At 40.4% G+C, this 24207-nt stretch overlaps 1 protein-coding gene across 4 annotated transcripts; it reads right to left on the bottom strand.

The window, feature by feature from the left end:
* Positions 1-980: 980 nt before the first annotated feature.
* On the bottom strand, positions 981-20976 carry BID (BH3 interacting domain death agonist). Of its 4 annotated transcripts, XM_081958110.1 has the most exons (7): positions 20833-20969; positions 9645-9752; positions 7327-7397; positions 6835-7051; positions 4657-4790; positions 3130-3342; positions 981-1935 (listed from the first exon to the last, which is right to left on the bottom strand). In XM_081958110.1, the coding sequence occupies exons 3-7, from the start codon at positions 7333-7335 to the stop codon at positions 1930-1932; spliced, it is 579 nt and encodes a 192-aa protein (XP_081814236.1). In that variant the 5' UTR covers positions 7336-7397; positions 9645-9752; positions 20833-20969; the 3' UTR covers positions 981-1929. The 4 variants fall into 4 exon arrangements, with proteins under 4 accessions (XP_081814236.1, XP_081814235.1, XP_081814237.1 ...); XM_081958109.1 differs by lacking the exon at positions 9645-9752 and having other exon boundaries at positions 20833-20976; XM_081958111.1 differs by lacking the exon at positions 9645-9752 and having other exon boundaries at positions 20838-20974.
* Positions 20977-24207: the final 3231 nt, after the last annotated feature.

The following is a 24207-nucleotide window of genomic DNA, read 5'->3' as shown; positions in this document are numbered from 1 at the left end:
CTTGCTTAGTGTTTTGCACAATAAGCTGGACCTGAGCAATTATTTTAACAAATAGAGGCTTCAGAACCCGCTAGTGCATATGTGAAGCATTTCTACATTGTGACTTTTAATCTGGCTGGAAAGCTGCCTGACTGACTTTATTTGTACATTGACCCAGGAAAAGAGATTTGCCTGTATTTATGACTTGAAAACTTTTCCAAGAATTCATAGAGCCCTAAAATAACCCATGCTAGTTAAAAAATTAAGCCATTTGATTATTTCTTCTTGAACTACAATACTATTTTTACTTTGTGCTAACAGTTTCATGAGGATGCACAATCTTCTTCCTAGCATTGGACGTGTTAAGGCAGAGTGGTATTTCCTTAAGCTGTACGACCATAATTACTTGCCTGGAGCTATTTTAAGAAACACGGTGAGGAGGGCAGATACAATCACCATCTTACTGTTATAGGCTTCTGCTATATTAATTGAAAAATACTGCCTCCAGTGTTAAAAACAAGTGTTCCTACTCTTTATAAAAGATTATGTGTATTTTTGCTTGACCAATAATCTCAAGTAAAACTACGCCCTTATTTGTATTTTATTAAAGTTAAATTTTAAAGAAAAAGTGTGTGGGTTTTTATTAGCCGAAGCAAAACATACTATTTTAAAATTTTATTAGCTGTAAAAAAAGAACTGTTGTATAATGTGGTAGCCTTCCACAAATTTGTTTTTCCTCAGGTATAATCCATACTTGGATTAGGAAGCCTGCACAGCTGAAAAATCAAAGCACACAAAAATAGCCATATCTATTTAAATATTTAGAATTATGTTCATTCTAATGACTCAATGTCTCAACCAATAAACAGTGAGATGCCATTGTTCTTGCCAGTACAAGCTAGAATTTTTCAGATTACTTTTCAAACATCTATCAGTCTAAATTAGTGTCAAAAACGTTTCAAGTCAATTAATAAAATGTAATGATGTGTAAACAATTTGACTTCCAGCTTCATTCCTAACTTTATTACAGAGACCTTCATCAAATCTTTAAAAATTGTACAACGGCTATTACTTATTTTCCCCCCATTAAAATCTGTATTCCAGCAATGGCCAAAGCAGAATATTATAATTGACCTTACTGGTATTGGTGTCATTTGAAAATAGGCAATTTCCTTTCCTAATATGTTCACAAAACCTATAGTAAAGATAATCAGCCTCAGTTGAGAACACCAATTGTTTTTGGCTTGTGCATGATGCTATTAAATATGAAAAACAATACACGTTTAAAAATTTTAAGACTATATTATGGCAATTTTTAAATGGCAGATAAATGGAGCAGAATAGCATGCACTTTAAAAAAATTCACACTATAAATCAAGCATATTCCATCAACTATTCACTTACATAGCAAGTGGCAGAACAGACTGTCTAGTGGTATTGTAAGGCGGTCATTAGCTTCTATTCCTGTTTTCAAGGAGAGATGCCATCAACACCACAATCCTGAGAATGAAAAAACCACTTTGCCACTAAGGGACATAAAAAATGGCCTAAGATTTCAAGTAGAAAAGGAGGTCTGCCAATTCATAACTATGTAGAACAGTAGTAAGTCAACCTTGTCCCTACTGCCCACTAGTTCGCGTTCCAGCTTTCATGGTGGGCGGTAGGGGTTTGCTGTAACTCTGCTTTATAAATTTTATAAAGTTACTTCCCTACTTTATAAATCACCATTACTGTGGAACCGTTGGGTGGTTAGAAAATTTTACTAACAGAGATACAAAAGTGGGCGGTAGGTATAAAAAGGTTGACTACCCCTGATGTAGAAAATACATGACTGTTGATAAAAAATTCAAAACTTTAAAATACCAAAATGACACAATTTTTCTTAACCTTTAAAAACTTAAAAAAACAAAAACAAATTGGTTCTTGCATGCAGATGTGCATCCCTTTTGTTCAGTTCTAGGAAAGAGAGAGAGAGATAATTAGATGCATCCACTACAAATGTTAAATTACATTAAGAAAATGGTTCTTCAGATATTTTCTAAACTATAGCTAACCAAGAATGTATTAAGACAAGATTGCACATTCTGTCCCCTGTAAGATCCAATACATTGTATTGTGCTCAGATATCACAATAGACAGACAACCGCATTTTAGCCTAGGACACAGTGCAAGCCTAGTTTACGTAGTTATTATAATTCATTGAGTTGAATTAACTGAATAAATCATGTCTAATCTGTGACCTTGCCAATCACTCCCTGATCTAATTAAGAGTGTATTGAATAGGTTTTGCATAAAATGTTAATTCTCAATTCAGGACATGTTTTGGATCATTTAAGGGTATCACTTCCAGCTACAGAATTAGCATTTTAAAAATACAATACAGAGTTGGATCTGCTTTAACAGGCAATGGAACCACTTCTTGGCCTCAAAGAGCTTTCCTGGAGTTCGCGTAATACAGGTAGTCCTTGACTTACAACCATTTGTTTAGTGATCAAAGTTACAGCACTGAAAAAAGTGACTTATGGCCATTGCAACCTCCACATGATCAAAATGGTAAGTGGCATGCATTTATGATGGTTGCGGTGACCTGGGATCATGTGATCACTTTTTGTGACTTTTTGACCAGCAAAGTGAATGGGGAAGCCAGGTTCAGTTAACTTACTAATTTAACTGCAACGATTCAATTAACTATGCAAAGAGGTCACAAAATTCACTTAATTGCTTTCTTGCTTAACAATGGAAGTTTGGGGCTCCATTGTGATTGTAAGTCGAGAACTACATGTAGAAGTGGATCGAAACTCCCAGGCTGCCACTGTTTGCAGACTTTTCCAACATGTTGGAGCTAAGGAACCGTTTTCCTGTTTTTTGGCTTTCTGGGTAGGAGGACCGAGCAGAAGCTAATCCCTAGGGCTGATGGGGAAATTTCCCACACCACCTTTTCAGCATTAGGTTATAAGATTTTAAATTAAACCTCTCTGAAAGAGGCATAAGAATCACTCATAAATGTATTTAAATCAGCATTTCTCAAACTTGGCAGCTTTTAAGACACGTGGCCTTATACTCTCAGAATCCCTCAATCAGCCAACCCTCTCCTCTGATTTGCAGATAAATATAACTAGAATGCAATGCTGTGATTTTATCTATAATCACCTCAGGTCTCAAATGGTGCACATAATGGTGGAGGTTCTGGTTGATATAATTCACTGTTGTGTTGAACACCTGATGCAGCAACGCAGGGTCTACATTGGCTACTTTCTTGGCCAAAACCATTGCGGCCACTAACATGGCTTTTTCCTTTTCTATTTCCGGAGGCGTCCTTGCCACAACCTTTTTCACTGCGTCAGACAGATACTTGATGATCACCTACAGAAGCAGAAGAAGAAACATCTTCCTAAAATGCTGCTCTTCCAGCCCCTTGAACTCTAATCCAGTCAGATGCTAAGATTTTTCTCCTGACTGATAAAAACTACAGCTAAAAAACATTACAAATAAAATGTAAATTAATGGTCACTGTTAACTAAGAGAAACCTTATGGCCTCAATTATGTACAAAGTGTAACAACATTGTTACTAATTGCAGTTACCGTATTTTTCGGAGTATTAAAACGCACCTTTTTTCTCCCTAAAAGAGGGTGAAAATTTGGGTGTGTCTTATACACCCAATATAGCCCTGATTGCCCATCGGCCGCCACCCTTTGGCCTCTGCCTCCCAGCAATTTACCTCCTTGCAGCAAATGGAGAAAATGGGGCTTGCGGAGGCGGCAATAGGCTGTGGAAATCCCTGCAGCCTGAAACAACTGATCATCGGGAAGCCCACGCTTAAACTGAAATTGAAAGTGAAACAGGCTGTTTGCTGCAAGGTGCAAATTGCTGGGCGGCAGATTTTTCTTCTAATCAAGCTAAACTGAAACTGGCTGCTTGCTGTTTGCTGCAAGGAGGTACGTCAACAGCTATAAATGCCTATAGAATGTTCAAATTGTTAAACTTATTTTTTAAAGACTGCTTTATTATTGTTTTAGACAACTTAAACAAAATGAAGAAGCTTTTTAAAATAAATGATCTGAAGAGGCCCAGTGGTATTGTATTTTCTTTTAAATAGCAGAGAATAATGTATACTTCCAGAAAGCCACATCAATTTTAACAGATCTGTACAAGTATAGTCTGAAATGTAATACCACAAACAGTGTATATCACCTGTAGTGTTTGCTGCAAGGAGGCAAATTGCTGGGAGGCAGCTCCCCCCCCCCCCCCCCGTTTTCCTCCCCAAAAGCTAGGTGCGTCTTATACTTCGGAGCATCTTATACTCTGAAAAATACAGTAATTACACCATTCCATCATGAATGGAGGGATGTATCCTCTTGCCTTCAGTGGCCTTTTGTGTCTTTTATCAGCTAAGGAGATATTTCAAAGATCATCCAAATTCAACTTCTATTTTAGTTGTATTCAGCAACATAACTGCCCTCCAAATCCATTCTTCAATTCAACTTATCACAACATTGAGCAAGTTCCAATCACCTAATGCCATTTACTAAGTACACATGTGGTAACTGGAAAAAGAGGTCATGACTGACAAAAAGAAAACAACCCTTAAAAAAACCCTCACAAACACAGGATTTGTTTTCTCATTAAAGTCCTCCAGTGCTATCTTATTAACCTCTAAATTTTTTCTCTTTCTCACCTGACTGGACGCATTTTCCATCCTGAAGTGTTCTGCCAGGTTGACCACAAATGGGTGCTCAATCTCAGCAGCCAGTCTATCACCGATTTCAGCCAACTGCATTCCTATTTTCTGGAAAATTGCCTCATTGGCCACTGAATTAAAATCCATGTATGAAAAAGACAAAGAACAAATTGGCTTTCAAGCATTAAAGGACATTGTGCAACCTATAGATCATGCTAACGTTAGAACACTGGATATAGGACAAGATTGGATACTGCATATGATTTCTATGTCAGAATACACACAGATGTTTTATAGCCCATCCCAGCTTTAAACCAGGCATTGGGCTGGAAGTGCACTGATGCTTTGCATTAGCTAAAGACCATCCAACATTAGCAAGTGAATTAAATTGCAGTGATGGACAACCTAATGAGCATGCTTAGATTAATTAAAGGTAAAAGTTCCCCTTGCACTTATGTGCTAATCGTTCACGACTCTAGGGGGCGGTGCTCATCTCCATTTCAAAGCCTAAGAGCCAGCACTATCCGAAGATGTCTCCATGGTCATGTGGCCGGCATGACTAAACGCTGAAGGCGCATGGAATGCTGTTACCTTCCCACCAAAGTGATCCCTATTTTTCTACTTGCATTTTTAACGTGCTTTTGAACTGCTAGGTTGGCAGACGCTGGACAAATAACAGGAGCTCACTGTCAGGGGAAATTTCACCCTGAGCTAATGAGGTCTTAGATCGACGGCTTTCCAAACAGCATATCTTCAGAAAAGCAAAAGTAAGATCAAATAACAAGTTCTAATTAAAACAAACTTTTAATATGAAAAGAAGAAATAAGAAAATAAACAAATCTATCTAATTGTTACATTTTGGCAAAAGCAATTTGTCGCCCACCCTCTTGGCAGACGAACAGAAGAACAAAAGGAAAGAAGTCTCTGGAATGAGTGATGTATATGAAACGTGTTAAGAAGCATGCGCAGTAAATCATTGCTGATAAGGGCCTATGACCTGCCTATGACCTGCGCAGTAACTCTTCAGCTCGGCTAGCAAACAATTAACGCAGTGACACTCACTTTATTACACAGTGCTAGGGATTCAAACCACCAAACTGCCAACCTTTTTGATCAACATGTTCAGCGTCTTAGCCACTGAGCCAGCGCATCCCTTTTAGATTAATTAGATAGCTTTAAATTCATTTTGGAAGGAGACAAAGCAATTATAGTGGCATCCTTTGCAAAACAATTGTGTCCTCTAGTTGTGGTGAACTCGTAATTCCCACCCACAAGAGGAATTAAGTTCATCACATTTGGAAGTCACATATTTTGGAAAGAACAAATTAGGTGGGAATTCAAGACATCTGCAGAAATATACAAGTAGTCCTCGACTTAGGATCACAATTGGGGACCAGAATTTCTCTTGGTTGAGTTGTGCCCAATTTTATTATCTTTTGGGGCACAATTGTTACGCAAATCACTACAGTTGTTTTAAAGGAAATCATGTGGTCATTCAGTGAATCAGGCTTCCCCCCATTGACTTTGCTTCTCAAAAGCCAGCTGGGAAGGTCCCAAATGGGGATCGCATGACTTTTGGATGATGCAACCATTGTAAATACATGCTGGTTGCCAAGGACTCGAATTTTTAACCACGTAACTGTGGAGATGCTGATGTTTGTAAGTATGAAGACTGATTGTAAATCACTTTTTTCAGTGCCATTGTAACTTCAAATGGTCACTGAATGGTTGCATGCTGAGGACTACCCATTTTAAGGTGTAGAAGACCACTGTACCACTGAACCAGTGTTCCAGCTCAACAGTCAATAAATTAACGTCAATGCAAAAAAACTTCTGTGACCATGGATGGATGTGCTCCTTCTCCTAGAAACCTGCTTATTTCTGCTCTTAACAAATGGCAACCTAGGCAGAATCTACAGGCAGAAGTTGCTCCACTTACCTTCAAAACACTGGCTGCTCTATAGAAATACGGTTAAAAATATGCTACCCGCTACCCACTTTAAGAGTTCAACATTTGGGTGTAGTTTGAAATTTCATAAGGTTTTGATCATTTTGGCAGAATTTCATCATTTGAAAGAGGACACATGTTGAGTCTAACGAAGTTGCTAACCAAGTGTTAATAACAGATCCTTCATTATTCAAACTGAAAAGTAGGAGACAAAGAACTTTGCTTACCCGGTGCTTGTTCACCCAGTGCTCTGTCTTCTACTCGTCCAAAATTATTGCCATCTGTCTGAAGCTCCCCATCATCATATACACTATAATGCTGCTTTGGTGCTAACAACTGTCCTTTCAAACTACAAAGACTGGAAGCAAAACTAACATCGGAGGAGTTTTCCAGGAAAGAGTAGAGAACAATACCGGCAACTTCTATACTATCATAATAGCCACCCTGTTGGGAGAGACACAAAACATTCATTAGTTATTATTAATAACTAGGAATCTACCTGTGATAATGTTGAATTTGAACATTAATAGCTGCTTTCCCCCCACTATCTCTTCAGCTAGTTCGCTGGCTCCTAGTGGGAAGGGATGTTCCCCGGTAGTATGATTAACACCTTGGACATTGAGAAGAAAGCAAATTGTGCAACTTTTAAAAAGAAAATTCAAAAGACAAGCTCAAACATTCAAAAGACAAACCCATGTGATAGTAATTTTGAATCCAACCTGATTCATTGTAGCTGCTGAAACAAGGCAACGGGACTATCTTTGATTTGCAGAAGCCGTATATCATCTATCTGGAAAAGATAAATTACAAACAAAAAGTGTTGTTGTGAAAATGTTGATAAGGAGACCTTTTCCCACAAATTTTAGAAGGTAATAAAACCTGCTAGGTAATGGTGGTGAATCAAACTTCTCCAGATCTTCCTTCAGGTCCTATAATTGGCTTTATGTAAGAGCAAGCTACAGTATTTACTTGGAAGGTGAGGATTCACATAAAGCATACATAGGATGTAGATTAAAAATGAGTGGAGATTCAATTACACTGTTGTGGATGCCATCTTGACTGTTTTGACTGTACCCTGAGAATATCCCAATGGCCAAAGTAGAAAGTGACTTAAAAGAACCAAACTTTTCTTTCAATCCTTCAAAGGAGAGGAAGAAGAGAAGATTAAGTGAAGGTCTCTTCCCATATCTACCCACCTTGCCTTCTAGGCTCTCTTCCAAGTGTTCCATTTAAAAATGATCTATAAATATCTTCAAGAATATGATTTTAAACAGTGCCACCCTACCTGCAGAATGCTACTCTGGAAAAGCTTGTCTGGCTTTCAATGTACCTCTTAAATTTATTTGATCCAGATGGAGAAAAAAACCTTTCCAAGAAGTTGCCTTTCCTCGCTCTCATGATTATGGGCCATAAGAGTGATTGCAAGGACTTTCCTCTCTTCTCATCCAGAATGAGCTTCTAGAACTTTATATATTGCTGTGAAAACTTCCCTGGGTTCCTCTCTCTGAGCGAGACCAAGGAAAGACGATTCAAAAGGCAGCTGCTTGGGAAGATGGTTCACTTATTTGTTCAGCAGTTCTGACCAGTTCTGGAGAACCGGTAGCAGAAATTGAGTAGTTCGGAGAATTGGTAAATACTACCTCTGACAGCCTCGCCCCCATCTATTCTCTGCCTTCCAAGTCCCAGCTGATTGGGAGGGGATGTGGATTTTGCAGTATCCTTCCCCTGCCACGCCCAACAAGCCACATCCACAGAACCCCTAGTAAAAAAAATTGAATCCCATCACTGCAGTACAGTGTTTGTTTCTGGGACAGCTGACTGGCACTCCAGTAAGATTTTATATCATTTTGAGCCCTCTGTGTAAGACATGAGGTCACAAGAGCGTGATATGAGTTTTATGGCCACAAAGAAATAGGAAACCCAGGTGTGATACTTTTATGGTCAGAGGAACTTAGAAAATATTTTGTCTGTGATCTCCTTCATTAGGAAAGGTCTTCCCAGCCAGGCAGAGGTGCTAAATTCCCAAGCCTTTTAAATGTTGATTAGATTTCAGCTGTTCTATTGCCTTTAAGGAAACACTTTATTTTATGAGTGGAGGTGGGTTTCTCTGACTCCAAATCAGAAGGCAGATAAAAGGAGTTGAGCAGATTAAAGGCTTTTTAATGTCTATCAATATAATGGTGAAGATCGCTCCCTTCCTCCTCCCCCTAATTCACTTTTCACTGTGTGTCACCTAAAAGCAGTACTGATCAAACATTTTCACTAAAGTTTCAAGGGCCACATTTTAAAAAAATCCTTTAAAGCAACAGCTGAGTAAATATAATAAGTATTTCCCCAGTACCAAAACCCCTGAAACAGTTCAAAGTATACAAACAAAGGATAAGTCAACATTTGCCTGACAGATCTGCTCTCAAACCTCCAACACTGGAAAGTCTTTAAGAAGAGAATGGACAACATTTTGTCTGAAACAAAATGTCAGAGGTATAGGGGTTCCTGCCTGAACAGAGAGGTGGATGATAAGACTTCCAAGGTCCTTTCCAACTCTGTTATTCTGTTAAATTCTGTTTCTTCCCATATTACTCTCTCCAATACAGACAGTAACATGGAGATAATCTGAAAGGTGATCTTCTGTTCTACCAATTATATGCCTGCAAGAACAGAAGACAATCTTATGTAGGACAGCAATGATATATTGGTCAAAAGGCCTGCCTGCCTGCCTCTGTCTGTCTGTGTCTGTCCACCCAAGTTTTGACATTTTATAGATGCCCAACTCACCAAATCGACTCAACTTTCTTGGCATACAAGAAGGCTAAAAGTGAATAAAATATATAAAACTACTTATCAGTATTAACATATTAATAATAATCGGAATTAACAAACGCCCGTGGTGTCTCTTCAGTGAAGATGCTGGGCTTGTCAGTTGGATAGCCAGCAGCCCAGGTTCAAAACCCAAGCACCACATGACAGGGTGAGCGCCTGTCCTCACCCCAGCTCCAGCAATTTGAAAGCATTCAAATGCAAATGGATAAATAGGTACCACTTTGGTGAGAAGGCAACAGTACTCCGTGACATCATGGTAATCACCTAGCTGTGGAAATTTGGACAGCGCTGATCAATGGCCTTGAAACAGAGATAAGCACTTCCTCTATAGTCGGCAAGAACAAGCAAAGTAAAATCCTCAGGGACTCCTTTACCTCCTACCTTTTATCAATATTAATTCTAAAAACATTTAAAAACCCTAAAGAAGTAAAATAAATAAGAAAGAAATTTCTAGGCCAGTCACCAGGAGATCCTGAGTTCTGGTCCTGCCTTAGACATGAAGCCAGCTGGGTGACTTTGGGCCAGGTATTCTCACTCAGACTTAGGAAGAAGAAAAATACAGCAAATCACTTCTGAAAACATTGCTAAGAAAACTGCAGGATCTTGTCCAGGAATCAAAACTGATTTGCATTTCCTGCATTGGATGAGAAGAGCAGATATTTCTCCTTCTGTTGTAGCCACTTTTTATGGAGGCACAATTGAGAGCATTTTAACGAACTGCATCGCTGTTTGGTTTGGTGGTAGCAGTGCCTCAGATAGAAAGTCCATACAGAGAGTGGCAAGGACAGCCGAGAAGATTATACAAAGCTCATTCCCTGTTATTCAGGATACTGCTTCTAAGTGCTATGTGCTTAGAGCTCGAAATATTGTTAGGGACCCCACACACCCATTTCATGGTTTGTTTCTGTTGCTCCCCTCTGGCAGAAGGTTTTAAAGTATCTATAGCAAGACTACTAGATTCTGGAATAGCTTTGTTCCTTGTGCCATCCGTCTTGTAAACTTGTAGGATTCTTTGTATAGGTAAACATCCGAACTAGACTGTGATGTTTGTATCATATATATGTATGTATGTGGATATATGCATAATGGTTATCTTTTGAGAGCTGAATGCAATGAAATTTTATTTTAATGTATGCCAATTAATGTACATTTAAAGTGACAATAATGACTCTACTTTTCTTTGAAAGAGCAAAAATGGAAAAAAATGGCCCTCAGACTAACATCCCTCGATAGCTTCATATTATTCCACGAAGTTACTTCTTACTGACAGAACCAAACTGTTCAGTAACTCTAACACAGTGTTTCTCAAACTTGGTGACTTTAAGTCCTGTGGACTTCAACTCCCAGAATCCCCCAGCCAGCATAGCTGGCTGGGGAATTCTGGGAGTTGAAGTCCACAGGACTTAATGTCACCAAGTTTGAGAAACACTGCTCTAACAGGCTCATCCCCAAGGGTAAGAAATCGTAGGTAATTAAATCAGAAAGGAATGTAAGGTAATTGAACAGTCGGTAAATGCACCTAACTCTGAGGAAACTGAGAACCAAGGGGGATGAGTATTCCAATCCTCAAGATATGGCTTACAAACACTTCCTCTGACAATTTATGGGTTTACAAATACTTTGTTCAGCGGATTGCTTTGCATATATGGCAAGCATCAGAAAATGAACAGTCAGCATTTCAGAAGTTCAAATTACTTGTTAAATTCCACAAATACTAATTTTGAGTATAAACATTGTGCAATATCTCTAGGAGAATGCCAACCAAATGACAGAAAAAACTCAATAAATATAACAGAAACAACTAGTATAAATCCAGCGCAGGGATTATTATACGATATGCCTGTGTTTGCCAAGCAAGTTTCCATGCATGCATGAGATAGGCACAAATACTTTACGTGAAAAAATGGAAAGAAGCTAACTGAAAAAGCTGGGATACGCCCAAGGTATTTCATTTACAGACTTGCAAAAGCTCCAAGTGAAATTACTGGAGGAAACCACCATATGCAGTCAATAGTCTAAACTGCCTGAAATTCAAATAAAGCTGAAAATATGCAATTTTAAAGTGAAGAAACAAAAGCACAAATAATTGTTTAACGTAAATAACTTGAAGGAGAAGCATTAGTCAATATTCTGTGGATAGAGATTTTCTGGAGTGAGTAAGAATGAACATCTCTCTGGAGACTGCAATTTTCTTTATGTAACTAATCTTTTCTTATGGAAAATGTGGAACTTAAGAAGTTTTGAACTCTCAGCATTTAGCATGTAGTTTTCTAAACAAAGTTATATTTCACAGCTTCATTTTGATCCCATTTTCAACTACGTATCTCCTGTTCAGTTTATCACAGAACAAAGCAAACTAAACCAATACAGATACAGGAAATGAATGATGCATAGAATAGTTATAAAAAGCAAAACTGTACTCACCAAAGCTAGTTATTATGCCAGACAAATCCACAACATGGCTTAGCATAATGTGCAGCCTCCTTCAAAGAAACCATAATTTACAAACCATAGTGAATGGTTACGTATATTAAGCTAAGCCATGTTTTGCATTACACTGATTCAACAGTTATTTCTTCTCTCCAAAGAACTATATTTCTAAGTTAGAATTTATGGAAAGTTCTCAGCTATCTCTCTAAATTAGAACTTTTTTTAAAAAGTAAAGCAATCACAATTAGCACAACATTGAAATACATTTGTTGTGTATTAGTACGGTCACACTTATTAGGAAAACAGTGCCAGAATTATCCAAATTCACATTTTCTTTTTGAAGTAGGATTAATCAGCATAAAGGCACAATTTTAAACTAAATGTGTACATTGAAGCCAACATGTGAGAATTAGAGCTGTTTTGATTTCATTTCATTATTTCATTTCATTTTATATTTTATTTTTATTACTTTTGCATTTGTCCTGTTGGTTGCAGGATCCATGTGTTCTTCTACTGCACTTATCACTAGTTCTATAGCTATTGAAGCATGATGCAAAGGGTTTTTTTTAATCAACAGACAAATCCCAGAGCCAGATGCTGATTAGGACTAAGAGTAGGTCCAGGGTCATCCAACTGATTTGTATGTCAAAGGAGAACTAGAATCTGGTTCCCCCTACTCCTAAACCAGTACCTTAACTACATCACACTGGCTCTCATATAAATGAAAATTAGGGTGATGGTTGGAGTCTAGACATTTGGATGAAGATGCATAGAAACTGCTTGAAAGAGTTGCAAAACATTATGAAGCAGTATATACAGTCTAGGAGCTATTCCTATCTCTTCATTAATTCTCTAAGTGGGATTGAGGGAAAGAGACTGGCAGTTTTAAGTCCCATATTTTTGGAGTATAAGACACACTTCCCCCACCCTAAAAGTGGGTGAAAATTTCAGTGTGCCTAATACAGCGAATATTGCAGCGGTGGTGGTGGTGTGTGCGGCTGTTCTAGAATGGGTCACGGCGGCAGTGGCAAATGGGCTGCGGTGGCAGTGGCGAACGGGCCATGCCGAACAGGTGGCAGTGAATGGGCTGGGCCAAATGGGCCATGGTGACAGCGAATGGGCCACGGTGAATGGGATGGGCCAGATGAATACCAGATGGATGTTGGGAGGCAGAGGCTTTTTTTTTTCTTGTTTTCCTCCCCCCAAAAGCTATGTGCGTCTTATAGTCTAGAGCGTCTTATACTCTGAAAAATACGGTACTTTCACATCTGGAACAGAAACATTATTTGAGAAACAATGAAAAAAAATCATAGTAAACTCAGTCAAGAATATGGATATTTAGGACCAACCAAACCTACATAAAATGAGTCAAGTCTTTGAGATGTTGACTCTGTTCCCCGCACAAGCCTAAGTAAACTTCAGTTCAAATCAGAGCATTTATTTACTCTGCTACAGTATCTACATGGCGTTATTACTGTATTACAGTAAGATTGTGATTCATTCATTCCCTTTTTCTAGGAATTGTACACGTCACAACCCAAATGACACATTACTAAAAAACCATACACGAACAATATAATAAAGTGGTTAGAGGAACGAAACTAGGAGAAGTGAGAGACCGGAGTTCATACCCTTGTCATGAGATTTATTGGGGTGGCTTGCCAACCCTTCCAAAGATAAACCAGACAGAGAAAAAAGTATCACTATCTACTATCTTCTTAAAATCCTTGGAATAAGACTAGAATAAAAATGCAATAGGGCCATTTAAATTTGTAATCAATCCCCAAGAAAGAAACCCCAGCTTATAAGAAATCAGTATTTCATAGAAAAGAAAACCAGTAACACTATAACAGCTAGAACAAGGTAGTTTTCAAGCAGAAGCTACAGCATGAACTCTGAACTCTCAATTTGAATCTCCCTCAATTATCAAGTCCCAGACATCAACTGTTTTCATAGCCTCAGTCACTTTAAAAAAAAACTTATTTGTAGAAGTAAGGTTGTAAAAATAATGTATGGTAAATGAAGAATGCTGAAAAATCTAAAAGAAGATAGGAAGATAAATGCAATGAAGTACATCACATGGTGTTGGCCTGAAAAATCAATCCTAGCTACTATAGCAAAACAGTGGTCACCGGCAAATTCAAGCGAAGAGATGTTCAGTCAAAAATCCTGACTTGTGCCCATCATCTATCATTCTACTATACTTCATGAACAAAGAATGAAGAATTAAATAAGAAACTTAGTTCATGAATATTTACATGCTGCAGAAGTGACTTCTGACTTCCTGCCAGCTTCACCATAACTGCTCTTTAGCAGCAAATGGTGGGAATAGCTTAGCTGGGCTGTGGAAGGCTAGGGACAGACCAGTCTACCTGATCTCCAGGGGCCAAAGGTAAAGCCAGTTCATCCGGCTTCCAGAGGGCTGGTCCAAGTCTGATCTACTGAACCTCCAGATGGCAGTACTGAGCAACCAAATTTGCCAAATTTCAATCCCATAGGAGCCATGGGTCTCAAATTTTTGACGCATTCTGTAATTTAGCCTATTGGAGGTACCTTAGTTCAAAATTTGCTGTCCCATAACACACTGTATCAACCAATTAAAAGTCAGACATGAGACTTGGAAATATATAGATTGCTTGTTGCCTTTCTTGGTCCTTTTCCTGCTTTTAATTATGAGAATTTGCTGGGGTTTTTTTGGTTTTACAGTGCTATCATTGCTGTTGCTATGTTGGAAGTTATCACCCAGCCCTCTCCCAGAAAAATGAAATATCCTAGGAAATATTGAAAAGGCAGAATATTATACCCTGTTTCCCCGAAAATAAGACCTCCCCGGATAATAAGCCCAATTGTACTTTTGAATGCATGCACTAAAATAAGCCATCCCCTGAAAATAAGTCCTCCCTGAAAATATTCCAACAAAGTAGCAGCCATGAGGTAGCCACACTCACCTCCTGCTGCACCTCAAAAATAATAAGACATCCCTGAAAATAAGGCCAAGTGCTTATTTCAGGGTTCAAAAGAAAATAAGACCCTGTCTTATTTTCGGGGAAACACAGTATTTTCCTGGATGTGAAAAAGGGAGAAACACATTTTAAACACAAAGTAAATTCCTGCAGCTTCCAGCCCATCCCCACTTTGTCAATGGGCCATTAAGAAGGCCAAGCTAGTCCACTTTACATAATAAAGAGTTCTCCCCTTCAGCTCCAGGGGGATGGGAATGAAGGCAGGATAATATAAGCCTTTACTCAACTGACCACATGGCATCTGAACTCAATCAAACCTGGATTCAAAACTCAGCCTAGAGGGTTGCCCTTGCACGGGCCCATGGGAGTTTGGCAACCAATCAGAATACATTTCTTACACAGGAACAGGAAACAGATAGGTGGGGCAGAACAGATTATAAAAAGCCCTGCAAGCCCTTCTTCAGCCCTTCCTCTTCTCTTCCCTTCCTTTGCCTTCTCTTCTTCTCCACCAACATTGAAGCATGTGATCACCTTTTCTGTTCAGGACTCAAGCCATGTGGTCCTGTCCACCATTAAAACCATCTTTCCAAGCAGCCTCCATGTCTCCAGTGTCTTTTTCCCCACTTGGAGCCGAACCCAGAAGGACATTTCTTCCAACAGCTACAATTATTAACTGTTGGTTAGCTTAAATGGTTTTAAAAAATAAAGCAGTAAGTCAAGCAAAATGTATTAATGAAACTTTAATATTTATTTTATACTCCAAAACTTAAATTACCACCATAATCTGTTGTCATCTAATTTTGCCATTTTTTTGCAGGCATTATTTTCTAAGCAATTCTAAATATTGCGAATCATATAGGACAGATATTAAGCTAGGCCACATAAGTGAAACAACAGTCACCATACTGTCACCATACTCGTCATCATAATCAGAAACTCCATGGCATGACTCAGGTAGCAAAGACCAGGTTTATCAAGGAAATAAACTGTCAGAATTATGCTAAGATTCAATTTCTAAGTACCAGGAAAACTTCCTAGAAATAAAATTGAAAGTGGCTAAGAGAGCTAGATGGTCTTAGTACAGCTATCTTACAAAGAATTATTTTCAAAACTCTATGCAAAATTTATTATTTTGGTTCCTTAAATCTTCTTAAGCAAGCCTGGGGAATTTTGGCTCAGCAAATTTTACTGAATTAAACCTGCCACAGCCACAGGAAATCACTGTGATAGATAAAAACTGTAGCTAAGTCATAATTGTTGTCTTAAATCATTGCTTCTTTGGAGTTTTGATGACTATCTATTAAAATAGAAAAAGCCAAAATAGCAAAGGGTTAATAAGTCAATAAAATAATACAATTATAAAACCAAACAGAATTAAGGGACAAGTTACTTTAAAAATAATTATAAATTTTATTAAAGGTTTATTCAGAAATAGTTACAGGACACTATTTTATTATTGTGTTGCTTAATGACAAATTCTGGTCCCAGTTGCCATTGTTTCATGAAGAATACCTGTACTGGTTTTTACCCCAACTTTTTCACATGTAATTCAAGACAACAAACACAACTAATACTCCTGTCTCTGTGAGGTGGGTTGGAATGAAAAAGAGAAACTGACCCACAGTCACTTAATTGACTTTCATAACTAGCAGTGGTCACCAACTGGGGGTCCAAGGACCACTGGTAGTCTGTTAGAAAATTTTGATGGTCCGTAGCAAAATATTTGTATTTTTCATATTGCACTAAATACTATTTATCTTTTTGAAAAATTCATATTAGTGGTGTGTGGGATTATGAATTTAGTGGTCCCTGAGGTTCGAAAGGTTGGTGACCCTTTGTAATGGAGGACTGGAACTCAGTCATCCAGCTTCTAGGACAGCATCTTAATCACTGCATCAAAAAATAGTGTATACTGTTTTTATTCAAAGGGGAAAAACACAATTTTCAATTATTTTAAGCGGTAAGCACTTCTACAACTACAATTAAACAATGAGGTAAGTTCAACCATTGAAATCTTTTATTTTGCAAAATATATATATTACCAATATTTTTACTTTAGCTAGTTAGATGCCAAGAAAGGGTTTTGTATACAAATGTTGACTGCTTTGTTGAAAGACAGCAAAGGCCAAATCTCCCAGTTGCAATTGTTAAATGATTGCTTGGGTCATTAAGTAGAATGAGACAGATGCCTGCTGAAGGAGGGCAATCAGATCCCCTCTGTGTGTGGAAGGGAACTTTTGTGGTAGATGAAATGGTGATCCTGAAGGCCTGAGTTTCATTTCTGCAGCCTGACAAAAGCATCTCCCTCCCCCAGTTTATGGAGAGGAAGGGGGATTCTTCAGAAGGCAGGAGAAGCTTGCAACATTCCCTGCTGGCTTCTCCATTGACTTCCTGGGGAAGACAGGAGAAAAAGATTGCAAATAAAAATCACATGATTGTGGGGGCAATCAGTAATAAGTTAACCAAACACCCTAATCCCAGTCATACACTATATTGCCAAAAGTATTCGCTCACAACTGAGTCTGATTATTTGGATGTGTGAGCGAATACTTTTGGCAATATAGTGTATGATTGCACAGAACAAGGGGAGTTAGTGCAACACTTTACAGTGGCCAGAATGCTTTAGAGACCCTTTCTGAGCTTCACAGTTTCAAATGGTCTTTAAAAGTCATAAGTCAAAATCATAACTCAAAGACTATCTGTGATGGTTAAAAGGCATCAGGCTAGAAACTAGGAGACTGAGTTCTAGTCCTGCCTAGGCATGAAGTCAGGCGAGTGACCTCAGGCCAGTCATTTCCTCTCAGCCCTGGGAAGGAGAAAATGGCAAACCGCTTCTGAAAATCCTTGCCAAAAATACCCCCCCCCCCCCCCCCGGATTTGTTCAGGCAGTTGCCAAGAGTCAGGGTTGTCTTGAAGATGCACATGTACACAGACACAAAATGTTGCCAGTTGCTACTCTTCAAAAAACAGTAATTCCAAAAGCAAAATAAGTGACAAATCACCATTCAAAATACTGAACGACCGTTATAAAATAAAATAATCAATTTCGTTGTATTTATTTTGTACAATGACAATAAACACTATACTACTACTATAAAACACTACCAAACAAAACGTCCATATCAGCCACCTACAATTTGTTTTATATGACCATACTTAGCATCCAAATTAATTCCAAAAACACTAATGAAACACATTAATATTATGTATGCCAACTCCCAGCAACCAAGAAACATATTGTTTTGAGATGCAAATAAACAGGTAAAAAATATTTTTATAATTATTCATCTAAATTTTACAGGGACAGGATTTTAAGTCATAAAGACCTATCACCCACATGTATTTTAAAACTCCCCACTGAAACAAAATAAGGCATTGCCTCACTGATACCCATTTAACAGAATATTTAACCAATTTCATTGTATTTATTGTATTTACAATAAAGGCTATACTAGAATATCTTTGCTACAGCTATAAGCAAAGAAAGGATCAGGAAAAAAGGTCCATGAGGCTGAGCAAAGCACTGGAATTCCCTATTCCTCCCCTCAAATCTAGCTTGATTCTCAATGGGAGAAGCAGATATCAAGAACAGCTAGACAAAGCAAGATTTGGAGTCAAGCAAGGTTGAATTAGAAAATAGACTGGGTGCTTGTTTTTCATATTAATTTATATCTCAGGTAGGTTTACAATCACATCTGTACGGGAATGTACACAACCTTATTTTGGAAACACAATTATGGTCTGAACAATGCTTAGCTCATCTAGTCTTGTACAAATTATCATTACATGCATAAACCCATTTCCATCTACACTTTGATTACAAAAATGAGAGATATGTTCCTACTTATTAAGGCTGCGCAGTGAGGATCTCTCCTCAAAGCAAGTACAGACACAGCTACTTTAATGAGTTTTGGGAAATGTGACTTGTGCTTTTGTACACTCCAAAGTCTCTTCTGCAAATCAATCCTGAAGCATTGCACAACCTAGTAGATTATATTTTTAAAAAAACTTTTCTGGGCTATCCATCATTCAGTCAGGCTTTATGAAATATAATACACCTTTCTGTCAGCCTGGGGTGCTCCAAGATCAGCAGAAGGCCAGTGGACTTCATGAGTCCCACAATGCTTGCCCTAAAACTGAAGAGGGCAGGGCAATTCTTCTTAGATGACAAGGCCAGAGAAATTAAGTTTCAAAAAAACCCACAACCTTGTGAAAGGTCCCAGTTAAACCCATCGTGATTAAGTCCCAGCTAGCCATCCTTTGCAAGACAAACCATCAGTAGCTGGAAACACACCTCATCCCAAACCATGGTTTACAAAGCACATCACACCCTAGAATGTTACCTAGTTCAGGATAATGTAACGTCTGCAAGAAAACAAGGAAGCTTATCAATAGTTAGATAGTAGAAGCAAAATTAAATTAATTAAAAGGTTCAAAGAATGATTAATCAACTAATGAAAAATTAATATGAAGAATAATTATCAATATGTTACTATACTTATGATTATTATTGCTACTAACACACAGATCATGTAGATAATAAGCTTATTTTCTTCTACTGTAATTTAAAGAAAATGTATAGTTATATTTGAAAAAGATACCTGGAAACTGCACTGTACTTTATAGGGAAATGGAAATTTATATACAATAACGGGGAAAAAAAGATGGAACGAAAGAGAAGTAGAGAGATGAAGGGAGAGGGAAGTGGGGTGGAGGAGAGGAGGGGAGAAAGGCAGAGGGAAGAGGAGAAGGAAGGAGACAGAAGGAGAAGGAAGCAGAGGGGAAAGGAGAGAGGGAAGTGGAGGGGAGGAGTAGGAGAAAGGGAAGGAGATGGAAGTGGAGAAGGAAAGAGAAGTAGGTAGGGGAGAGGAGAAGGAGGGAAGTAGAGGAAAGAAGGGAATGAAGGGAAGGAGAAAGAGAGGGAAAGAGATGGACAGTCGTACAATTGAAAATGTGATGTATTATAAAGGAGAGAAGTGGAGGGAAAAAGGCGGTGGGAAGGGGAGAAGGAAAGAGACAGAAGTGGAGGGAAGCAGAGGGGAAAAGAGAGAAGGAAGTGGAGGGCAGGAATAGAAGAAAGGGAAGGAGAGGGGAATAGAGAAGAAGAAAGAGGAGAGGGGGAAAGGAGAGGAAAAGGGAGGGGAGGGGAGGGAAGAAGAAAGAGATGGACTGTCGTTGTAAAATTGAAAATGTGATGTATTATAAAGAAAAATGTATAATAAAAACATTTAAAAGAACAAAAAAGAAACCAAGCAAATCGGAGAGCACCAAGGACCCACCCACCCCCAATTTCAACCCTGAGCTAAAAAATATTCTCCTTTATTGGTAACATCACACACTCCCGACCCCCACCCACCCCTGCACCGCTGGCACGGGAGTCTTGACGGAAATCAGGAGGTCAATGGGGCGATCGACCAAAGGAGGCACCCGGTTGCCAGGCAGGTCGCACCCCAACAGGAGCCCAGCCAGACGCTTCCCCCACCCACCCCCACGGGCTCCGAGGGGCCGGGCAGGGAGAAAAAAAGGCACGAACATCGCAAGAAGGGAGGCCATTCGGCCACTTCTTGACCTCTGAGATCCTGGGAGCCCCCCCTCCCCTCAGCTGCTAAAAGGGCGGGAACCCTTGCCAAGCATCCCCGCTCCTCCTAGCCGGGGAGAGGTGAGGCGCCGTCTTTTGTTTCCCCTGTAGCCCGCGAGATCCTTTCCCTCCAAAGCCCCATCCCTGCCCGGGGGGGGGGGAATGGGGGCCATCGGTTGGCTCGCCTCAAAATCCCCCCCCAACTAAAAAAAAAAGCCCTCCGCCCCCCCCTCCGGCGCGCGCCAGGAGAAGGGCGCCTCGGGCTCTTTGCACACGCGCACTCGGCGGCTTCCCTCGCGCGATGGATTCCTACCCAACAGGCAGCCGCCTCCGCTGGCTGGGAGCGGGGGGGGGGGTGGCGTCAGAAGCGCGCGCAAAGAGAGAGAGAGAGAGAGAGAGCGCGAGAGAGCGAAGGCGGCTTCAGAAGCGCTTACCGCACCCGCAGGCAGGTTGCTCAGTGTGCAGCGGTGCCGCTCCAGCCTCCTCCTCTTCTGCGCTCCAAGCTGTGGATTTGCCGCCGCGGGGCTTTGACTTCACTTCCTCCGAGTCCCGCTAGGCTTTAGCAAAGCCGCCTTTTAAAGCGACAGGACCCTGCTCCTTCCCTTGTTTTCCTTTCGGGCTGTGGGCGGGCTCGCCGGTGGGTGGGGCTGAAGGTCGGGATTGAGCGGCTCTTCGGGGGTGACGGTGCAATGATCTAAAAATACACACACGCACGCACGCACACCCATCCTTCGGGACGGTCGTTGCAAATATCTTGCTTTCGGAATCCGTTTCCCCTGCTGGCCCCAGGGATGCCTTGCAAAAACATCCAGGTGTTGCACAAAATGAAACACGGAGAGAAAGAGAGGGAGGGGATATTAGGACCCGAGGGAAAAGGTGGCGGTGCAGAGAGGGGTGCCAAACAAAGAAATCACCAGGTCTGGATACCACTCCCAGAGAGAAGAATTGGCATGCAGCGGGTTATTACAGCACAAAGAAGCCTTCCTTCCATGTCCACACACCTATCAGCAGCAGATAAAGGAAAGGCAGCGGTGCCGCCTTCTTCCCCAATCTCAGCACGAACCCTCAACGTGTGTAGTAGGGCAATGAATATTAAGCAATAATTTATGAATTAACAAAGTTTAGGTCAGAATAGAGCTGGAAGGAACCTTGGAGGTCCTAGTCCAACTCCCTGCTCAAGCAGGAGATCCTATACCTGTGATGGCTAACCTTTTCCTTGTTGGGTGCCAAAAATGTGAGCACACGATAGCACCCCTAATGCCAGCACCCCTAATGCAAAGCACGCCCCCCCCACATGCGCATGCGCACACAGCCCCCCACAAGCTCCCCATGCATATGCGCCACTGCTCGACTCCAAGCTGAGCTTGATATTACCTCCTGGGGGCCAGAGGAAGGAGAAAACGGTCTCCCCCTGGCCCTCCTGAAGGCCAAAAATCAACTGGCTGGCACGCACATACGCGCTGGATCTGACAGCTCACTTGCCGGCAGATATGGCTCCACGTGCCACCTATGGCATCTGTGCCATAGGTTCGCCATCACGGTCCTATACAATTTGAGAGAGGTGACTGTCCAGTCTTTTCTTTAAAAAAAACCCAGTGATGAAGCACCTACAACTTCTAAAGGCAAACTGTTCCACCGGTTAACTGTTCTCACTATTAGGAAGTTTCTCCTTCATTCAAGGTTTCTTCTCTCCTTGATTAGTTTCCTTCCATTGTTTCTTGCCTTGCCTTCTGGTGCTTTGGAAAATAAGTTGACCCCTTCTTCTTTGTGGCAGCCCCTCAAATATTGGAAAAAATGCTTCTGCAGATTAAGAGAGAGAGCCTCTGTGTATGTTCTTGGTGTTTTGTACCCAAGCTCAGAGAATTCAACAGTTTAGCTTTGAGCAACTGTATTCGGGAGGGTTGAAACCACATCTGGACACTGAATGTCTGAGCTGTCTAGGTGAGAAAATAAATCTAGCTAACAAATGGGGGCTGCACCCTTCCCCCCCCACCTCATTTAGCTATGACCGGGGTCAAATCTAATTCATCTCCTTGCCTAATCTCATCAGGGTCAAATTGACCTACCCTGCTCCAGACAAACCCCCCTGCAAATCATTAAAACTGAAGAATGGAAGGCTCTTCACCAGCTCACAGCGCAGCTCAAAGGTAGCCTTACAAAGGAATTGCATTGTAGAGCAGTGTTTATCAGCCTCAATGCTTTTAAGATGTGTGAACTCCCAACTTTCAGAATTCTAGGAGTTGAAGTCCACATATCTTCAACTTGCAAAGGTTGAAAACACTCCTCTTGAAGAAGAAACCCCAACCATCCATCCTGTATCAGCTGGCAAGTTCAACCTTTCAGCTCCTTCACAGTGGACTTCCCCGACTTTTCTGCTCTCTTGAAAGGACCATTTTACCTAACCCCAGCTGCATCGACTTGTCTGACTTCCCCAAACTGGCCAACAAATCTGATTACTATAATTTTCCACCTTCTAGCCTACAAAGAAAAAAAAAACCACCTTTGCTTTTCCATTGTTCAGGACCCCTCTTTCTTGTAAAGCGGGCAGCCAATTATAAACATAAATTGTTGTAAACATATTGCAATAAACGTAGTTCTTCTCAATGTTGTGTTCCTGCTTCAGATTGAATCCACAAATAAATGTCCCTTTGAACATTTATTTGCTGTATAAGACCCTGAAGGTATGTGAGGGTATCTGTTAATAAATTCAACTCCTTCCCTACTGACATAGAGTATGCTGTTTGCTAAGCCCCAGACACCCTTATTTAGCCACTGGTGAAGGTGACTTACAGATGTATCTCAATGGGGTCTTTAAAAATGGAAAAGAATGAAGTAGAAACAGAGAAATTTGGGAGGAAAGGACCATGGTTTTCTTTATATTAACACTTGAGCCCATTTGTAGTGGTTAACGCAGGGGTGTCCAAACTTGGGAACTTTAAGACTTGTGGACTCCAACTCCCAGAATTCTGGCTGGGGAATTCTGGGAGTTGAAGTCCACAAGTTTTAAAGTTCCCAAGTTTGGACACCCCTGGGTTAAGGCATTAGGCTAGAAACCGGGAGAGCCTGACTTCTGGCCCCATCTTGGGCACGAAGCTGGCTTGGTCACCTTGGACTAGACCAGTGGTCGGCAAGCCGCGGCTCGTGAGCCACAAGCGGCTCTTTACACATTTTAATGCGGCTCTTCTGTGTGCCGGGCGCTTGCTCCCCTCCCTCCTCTCGGGCACTTCAAAACAAGCGCCCCTTTCCCTTTTTTCTTTTCGACCCACAATGATTAGGGAGGATCCTGAAGTCGGGCGGGGCTGAGAAGCGAGGAGGCAGAAAAAGAAACGGAGGCTAAGGAGCTTCCCCCCACCCCCTCCCAGCAAAAATCTAACCGGGGAGCCAGGCGGGCAGTAGCAAATTAGCCGATCACGCGATGCCAGAGTTTATTGAAACTAAAAACAGTGTACCATCCTATGTATTTTCAGTTTTAAAAATGTGGCTCTCAAAATAAATTTCAATCATGGTTTTGGCGAGATTTGGCTCAGTTGAAAAAAAAGGTTGCCCACCACTGGACTAGACCACTCTCTCTTAGCCTACAAAACAGGGAATGACAAACCACTTCTGAACTCTTAACAAAAAAACCACAGAGACTAAGAAAACTACACACAAACATACAAAAACATGATCAGCCTTATTTTAAACCTGTTAGCCTTACATGTCGCAAATCAGCCAGAATATTGGTTCGTATATGGTTCTAAGTCACAAGGATTGGGTTCAAGCACAATATTTCCAGATCCAATGAAGTGGATAGGATGTTTTATGGTGTG

This window comes from Natrix helvetica (assembly GCF_964273705.1).
Source record: "Natrix helvetica genome assembly, chromosome: 6".
NCBI lineage: Eukaryota > Metazoa > Chordata > Lepidosauria > Squamata > Natricidae > Natrix > Natrix helvetica.
Note: the sequence above shows the minus strand (reverse complement) of the source record. Positions and strands in the feature narration are given on the sequence as shown.